We start from the raw sequence: 7,943 nt of genomic DNA, 5'->3' as shown, positions 1-7,943 counted from the left end.
ATGTATAGGAAAACTAAATATACATAAACTTTAATGGTGTTTGGAAATTATATTGATAAATGTAGTAGTACAGTATACCAGCCGGCCACCTCACAACAGGCCAGCTGGGAGACACAATGAACAGCTGCTAACTTGTGACCAAAGCGCGCACAGATCATAGACCACAGCGATCAGAGCCGCGGTGTCAGCAACAAAACACACACACACACACAACAAGGGACAATGAAAGTGTGATGCAGTGTTTTGAAGCTCACCAAGACATTACATGCACGCGTAATTCCCCCATGAAGTGCAGAAAGGTGATGATTATATACTTACATACCACTATTTATTTATTTTTGTTTGTCTCTATACCACCTGGTGAGTATTTTCGCAGCTCGCTTGTGGATTGACTATGTATGCAGCTTGAAGGGTCAGTGATGCGAGTTACCATATCACACGACCATTATTCGTATCCCCTCGCTATTCTCTACTGTTACTGGTCTATTACTATTACTACTGCCACTGGTGATTATACTGTTGCTTTGCTGCTGCTGCTGCTGCTGCTGCTGCTGCTGCTGCTGCTGCTGCTGTTGGTGCTACTGCTACTACTATTGCTACTACCACTGCTACTACTGCTACTACTACTACTACTACTGCTACTACTACTACTACTACTACTACTACTACTACTACTACTACTGCTACTGCTACTACTACTACTACTGTTACTGCTACTGCTATTCCTACTACTACTACTACTACTACTACTACTACTACTACTACTACTACTACTACCACTACTACTACTACTACTACTACTACTACTACTACTACTACTACTACTACTACTACTGCTGCTGCTGCTGCTGCTGCTGTTGCGTCTTCCCATCAGGTTGCACCAGTCGGGTCTTTACCTTTCTCCTTTCATTGCATTCTCTTAGAAAACATCAACTTTACCTTTTTTCACCACCACCACTAGTGCTCACCCACACCCTACGCACAGCTCCTCACCGCACCAAACAGTCATTCCTTCACTCACAATAATAGCAGGAGACTGCGCCTCCTTGCTCTAGGCCTGTAGGTACTCTGGTTAGTATTTCTCTGATAGACAGTTAAAGTTAGTTAGATTCTACTGTTTGTGGAAATGCCAGGCAATACTTTTCAAACACCACCACCATCATCACCAGCACTGCCTTGCCCTCAGTACGTTTCTAACACCATGCACATCGTCAGCCACGCACTCACTTGGTACGCGTCCCGAGCCTCACCTGTCCGTCACCACGAGCAGCGCCCTCAGCCCCCTATGCAGGCGGCCCGCTCCGTCAAGGCCTGGCGAGAGGGATTGATGGATGAGTCGGTGTGGCCGGGCAGCAGGTGGTGGAGGTGGTGAAGGTGGTGGAGGTGGTGAAGGTGGTGCTGGTGGTCGCCTCCCACTCACTAGTGCCCTCTGCGTCTCAAGAACTACATGACTAATTCTTCCCTGCCTGGACTGACACCGTGTGTTTGATCTGGAGCTGGACTGTGTTGCTCCTTTTTTTCATTAACAGTATCCTTGTATTTTGCGGGATACAAGTAGTGTGCACGCTGCATGCATGTACTGTACATACGTACATACGTACAGTCGCCGCTTGAAATTTGTGCTTTTTCTATGTACGTCTCTGAAGTGCAACAGACGAACGCCTCCAATGTCTCCTTGTGCTTGGCGTGATGGTAGCGTATGTTGCGTCAGAACTGGACCGTGTTTCCCTTGCTTTGTTCACAGCAGTAGTCTACTCATATCGCTTCAGGGATACATATGCAATTGTCACACAACAATTCCATGACTATAGAACATTCTCCAATGAAAATATCGGGGTCATAATTCTCGTTTTGTTGAGGTGGGGTGCATGCAGGCAAGCAATCAGAGAGACTGACTGTAGGGAGTGCAAGGCCCGTGGCAGCCTGAGTCACCGCGGACGGCGGCGGGCAGGTGAAGGCTGCAAAACGAAGACTCACGAATCGTGTCCCGGCTGGCGGGCGTGACTGAGGCCCACCACGCCGCGATATATCAGTAATCAGCCGATGACAAACACTGGCCTCACGAGGACCTGTTGAGCCAACTCCACCACGACATGAAACAACCCAACTAGACATACAAGACAGGAGAGGGAAGCCATTGACAAAGTAGCACTCGACGCCTGAGAGAGCAGTCCGCCACTGACCATCACGTCTACAAGGGCGGTTTTCTAGCCCGCCGAGGCGGCAAGGGCGTCCTTAGCGCCACCCGGCAGGCTGGACGCGGCGCATTGTCCACCCTGCTCTGGAGGACCCATGGAGACTCATCACTTTCAATTACTTGAGCAGCGCTTTTATCCTGGAGTGAAAACAAATGGAAGAATGTGAGCCGCTGCTGAAATATCCAATGAATCATGGAGGCTGACTGACAGACAGACAGACAGACAGACGCGGCACCAAGAATCCAACAAACAAACGGACGGTGGCCAGCCAGCGGAACCCGGACGAGTGACAGCTGAACGGACAGGTAAGCTCAAACTCTCGCAGAAAAAGAACATAGAGATTATTGACACACTAAACACACCCGTTGCGACTTGTGGAACGCGCCGGGGAAACTGACGGGGAAACATTACCGCCGGGACCACGGGAACCATGGGGACCACGAGAACTACGGGGACCATGAGGACTTGGCCACCTCGAGGACCCTGGGGGAAGACCTCAAGAGCCCATACAAAGCCATGCAGACTGAAAGAGCCCATGGGAGGCTGTACACCGGACCACGGGACTCCTGGCCAACACTTTGAGAGCTGGAGATGTTACGGAGATTCCTCAGATAAAACTTTGAGGATGGCGCGGGGCAAGAATCTCACAGTGCTCGGGCCGCACCACGAAGGCGTCACAAAGGCATTCAATGTCAGGCAGGCCTCTTGTTATGTCCAGCACGGGTCTTGTGATACCATCTGTGTTTGTCCCTTCACTGTTAGCGACAGTGACACTTGCACCTACTTGCTTGTGATGGTTTGTTGCATAATGGAGGCAAAAGTGACGTCTCAGTCTTCGTGAGGCATATGTTTGTACGCACATGTGGTGCAGCGGTGCTTCACCAGCGTAGACTGAGTCATGGGGAACTAAACAATGGTCATGTGGAGAAGGAGCTGTCTGTCGCAAGGTAATTCTCTGTTGTCATTAAGGCTGCTTGACACAAAAGGCTGGACAGGCGCATGGATGAGGATCACAGCTGAAATACGAGTCGATAAGCATGTTTTGAACAGGAACCGTCACAGGTACACCTGGTGACATTTTTCAACCTGTCCTATTTTCTTTTATGTTCTTTACGTCTGCAGTATACAGTTAGTATCTACATGAATAGTTTACTCCTCCAAAAACCAAGACTGATCAATGCTTGGTGACTCCCAGTACTCTCTGGAGCTTGGTGGTGGAAGCGCCTTGTACAAGTGACCATTCTGACGCAGGGTGTAAGTAATCCCTCGCCTCTTGTTCCATTGTATGTGATCATCCACTGGCACAGTTGTTTTGGTACACGTGCAACATATTCAGGTCACCGTGACAACTATATTAGCTTACTTCATGTGAGAATCATAAAACAAAAAAAATATATCGTGACAAGGACGTGAATCAGAGAGATAGCGTGCGATAACCTTACAAATAAACCACCGCAGCCACCAAGTAAATAACCAATAATTAACTCCTCCTCCCGCCCACAGCATTGTTCCACTATCTTACTATCTCTCCTCTATTCCAGCAGCAGCAGCAGCAGCGATAACCACCACCACCGCCACCACCACCCAACCTGGAGAGATAAAACCCAACCTATTGTGTTTGATCCCGCTTGCCGTCACTTCACGTCACGCCGCGCCGCGCTTCTGCTGTCCCCGCGCTGACGTGAACCTTGGCTTTGCTGTTTTGTGTGAATTTGTTGTGAATACGAAGCAAGAGAATTATTTAGTGAAGGAGAGTTTCCCGGCGCTGCTCCGTCACCATGCGGGCGGAGAGGGCTAACATGTGCCCCTTTCCTTTACCCTTGCTCCTCGCGCTATCTGTCCTCTGGGGTGAGTCGGGCGCCTTGTTAAAAGAGAGGGAGAGCAAAAATAGTGAAAGAAGATCAGAAAAAAAGGAAAAGTTGAAGTCGTTTGAATATAAACACCCGAAGGAGTTATTCTTTTCGGCGAACGCACGACAGGCAAGCCAAGCACTCCTAACCCTCATTGTCTCCAGCAGCAGGAGCGGTAGTGTGTGACCGTCATGTCCCTGCCGAGGACTCCCCGACCATCACCACAACCACCGCGGCGCCTCTCACCCTCTGGCACTGTGGCTTCCAGGAGGACATGTGTGGGCTGACCAAAGTGGATGGCCTGGAGGGTTCCTGGGAGCGCGTCTACACGATAGATCCAGTACTCGAGTCGCCAGGTCAGTGATTAGAGAATCTTTTAACCCCTTCAGTTCCATGACGCGTTTCCATATTCATTCTGTTTACTATTTGGTGATTTTATACAGCTTCAGAAACTTATGAGGGGATTAAAGTAGTGAAGACTGTGGCCATTAAACTTCTGACCTCCATAGACCCTTCCTAATATTAATAAAGTCATCTAATCGTATACAAATTTTAAAGTAAAATTGTGTCCCAGTACTGAAGATTTTTATCCTTAATCCCTTCAGTACCATGACGTGTTTCCATTTTCATTTTGTTTACTATTTGGTGATTTTATTCAGCTTCAGAAACTTATGAGGGGATTAAGATAGTGAAAACTGCGGCCATTAATCTTCTGACCTCCCCAGACCCTTAAAATGTCAATAAAATCGTCTAATCGCATACAAATCTCAAGGAAAAAATGTGTCCCAGTACTGAAGATTCTAATCCTTAACCCAGTGAATGCCGTAACCTTTCCTCACTTCCTGTCCTGAGATAAGACTACCTTGCCTTGTCTCGTTCAGTGACTGCCCTCTTATTGCAATCAGTGAGTTACGTATACTGTATCTGCTAATACCATGTGTTGATCTCTCTCTCTCTCTCTCTCTCTCTCTCTCTCTCTCTCTCTCTCTCTCTCTCTTTTTTACGTAAGAGGGAGACCTGTCAATGGCAAGAAAACATAAAAAAAAAAACTCACTGAAACTGCAGTTACCCTGAAATATTTTGAAGGAATTAGTCAAAAGATGGGAACAAATGTCTTGAAACCTCTCCCTCTTAAAAGAATCTCTTGTCTCAGTGGCTTTGGCTTACAGTGGAATATCTTAATAAGGCTCAAGACACAACCAGCATTCCAGCGGTTGAATAATGTAACAGATATCAAAAGCATCACTTATTTTCGCTTTTTTGTTTTCCATTATAAGCTCCGGAACTCTATTTGGTAAGAGTTAAATTGGGTTTTGCTCTTGTCTTTCGCCAATACATTTCTTCCCTCCACCAATTTCGCTTCTGTTAACCCTGAAATCAATACATAAACACCCTAAGAGCAATGCCAGGTATACATAAACACCCTGAAATCAATGCCAGGTATACATAAACACCCTGAGAGCATTGCCAGGTATACTTAAACACCCTGAGAGCATTGCTAGGTATACATAAACACCCTGAGAGCAATGCCAGGTATACATAAACACCCTAAAAACAATGCCAGGTATACATAAAAAATCTTACCTAAAACATTTGATTGGGGTGTTTTTGTCTCGCATGTCTTCTTCGATAAAAACACATTAATATTAGTCTGTAATTATTTGTAGCCACCAGTTCACGAGTTCACCAGTTCATCAGTTCACCAGGTCAACTCAGTGAAATGTCTGGTTTAATAAAAGGAAAAGGCATAAAGAAATGTTTAATACTTGATAAAACGGTAAGGAGTGATTTTCCTTCTTTTTTTTATCTACGAGCGTAAGAAAATGTAGTGAAATGAGTCTTAATTCCTTTGTAACTAGATTTTTTGAAGGATTTCTCTAGTATTTGTCATGGAAAATGTTTATTACCTCATCCCTGCACCTTTATTCCCGATACTTTTACTGAGAACAAATGTTATAGGCTAAATCGTTCTCTTCTACTTTAGTTCGTCTACCTTTTCTTTATCAACGTGTAAGAAAATGCAGTGAAATGAGATTTGATTCCTTTGTAACTAGATTTTTTGAAGGATTTCTCTATAGGGTTAGTAATGAAAGATGTCTATTACCTCATCACTGCACCTTCATTCCCGACACTTTTACTGAGAACAAATGTTAGGGGCTAAATGTTTCTCTTCTACTTTAGTCCATCTATCTTTATTATTTATGGACTGACTGAGCGATTATCTGAATACTATATGAGTTGCTCCGCGGGGGAACAATCCAAGCGCCATCCCCACCGAAAACGTGTATATATATTCCTGCGCAAACGGGAGCTCAAGGCGTCAGCTTCCATTATATACGCAACATTTAATCAAAGGTTAGACCGTGTTGTCATAGAGAGAGAATAATCTAAGCAACATCTAGTGGAAGAGGATGACTTGAGCTCCCGTTTGCGCGAGAACACACGGGGATGGCGCTTGGATCGTTCTCCCGCTGAGCAACTCGTATGTTCTGTTGGGAAATGATTAGTGTCAAACCAGGCAATATCCACGTCTATACTGGTACGAGTAAGCATTAATCTTGAGAGTATTGCTTCACTATATACTAAAGATAAGTGTTACAACCTCTTAATCCTTTTACTGGTAAGGTTGAGTTGATATTGTTATAAATTATTTGGATGGACATCAAGGAATAGGAGTATTAGTTTATTTCCAGCTCTATTAATCACATCATTACTTTTTTAGAGACTGTCGTACACAAATAAATCTTCAATGACTAACTAGCACGGAAAGAGTTGAAATGATCCGATAAGGGGCCGTAATATTTAGCAGTGGATCTCCTTTAGCAGCAGTAGCAGTAGTAGTATACGTAGGAGTAGGAGTAGGAGTAGTAGATGTAGTAGTAGTAGTAGTAGTAGTAGTAGTAGTAGTAGTAGTAGTAGGAGGAGGAGGAGGAGGAGGAGGAGAAGAAGGAGGAGCAACAGTAGCAGCAATATGTAGGAGTGTGCTTTTCTAAGTCTCTCTCTCTCTCTCTCTCTCTCTCGTTAACATATATATTTTCCTACATTATTATTTTTGTCTTTTATTCCATAGTGTAGCCATTCATTGTTCATTTTGCTTCTTTTTCTGCCGGCATAGTGTAAGCAAATGCTAACATCTTGGTGAGAATATCTTCTTTACCTTCTACATAAGATACTTGGAGCATCGCGCTGGTATCTGGCATGGCCGCAGGGGAGAGGGCTGGCCTGCTGTCACCTGCGCTGCCTTCCTCAGACGCCCCTCGCTGCCTCACCTTCTACTACTACCTGGACGGCGCCGAGCCAGGCCAGCTCACCGTCCTACTCAGGTAACTGGACATGGTGGTGTCGCTCGAGCTTCCCTGGATTAGTGACAAATGTTGCAGGTGGTCATGAAGTGTGGTGATGACACGTGTTTAGGGGAAAGATGGTATTCATAGTTATTTTCTCAAAACACTGTGCTTCCCAACCCCCTCCCCCTCTCTCCGTCGCGCCCTTTGCGTTATATGTACATGTGTAGCCTACACATATTTTGTCTTCACTACCTCGGCACACTTCATAAAAACGGAGATAAAAAGGCGACAGAGACAGGCTATTATTATTGTTGTTGTTGTTGTAGCTGTTGCTGTTGTTATTGTTTTTGTTATTGTTATCCTATTTGTCTTATTATTTATTCATTTTTACATTCATACACTCATGTATTCTTTATTTTTCATCTCTGCATTTCTGTATAAGCTATATATAACTCAATTACTTCGAAATGAGATAAGTTGAATTTTCAGTGGTGTTCTCCTTACACAAAAACAAAGTCTTCAGTATTCCTATTAATACATAAGAAGTAGTTGTGAAGTTCAGAATGAGGCAAACTGTGGTGTTCTTCCCACCGTCACATGTATTGCAG

At 45.0% G+C, this 7,943-nt stretch overlaps 1 protein-coding gene across 2 annotated transcripts in view; it reads left to right on the top strand.

The window, feature by feature from the left end:
• Positions 1-3,823: 3,823 nt before the first annotated feature.
• Positions 3,824-7,943, top strand: part of LOC123510478 (MAM and LDL-receptor class A domain-containing protein 2-like) — a 136,504-nt gene continuing 132,384 nt past the window's right edge. Inside the window, exons 1-3 of one of the 2 annotated variants that reach the window (XM_045265684.1) lie at positions 3,824-4,046; positions 4,216-4,404; positions 7,218-7,371. In XM_045265684.1, the coding sequence (XP_045121619.1) occupies positions 3,977-4,046; positions 4,216-4,404; positions 7,218-7,371 (413 nt within the window). In that variant the 5' untranslated portion in view covers positions 3,824-3,976. Of the gene's footprint in view, positions 4,047-4,212; positions 4,405-7,217; positions 7,372-7,943 lie in introns of both variants that reach the window. The other variant, XM_045265683.1, reaches the window with a different exon arrangement.

The sequence above is a fragment of the Portunus trituberculatus genome, chromosome 29, assembly GCF_017591435.1.
Source record: "Portunus trituberculatus isolate SZX2019 chromosome 29, ASM1759143v1, whole genome shotgun sequence".
Taxonomy (NCBI): domain Eukaryota; kingdom Metazoa; phylum Arthropoda; class Malacostraca; order Decapoda; family Portunidae; genus Portunus; species Portunus trituberculatus.
The sequence above is the reverse complement of the archived record's forward strand: the minus strand, read 5'-3'. Positions and strand labels throughout refer to the sequence as shown.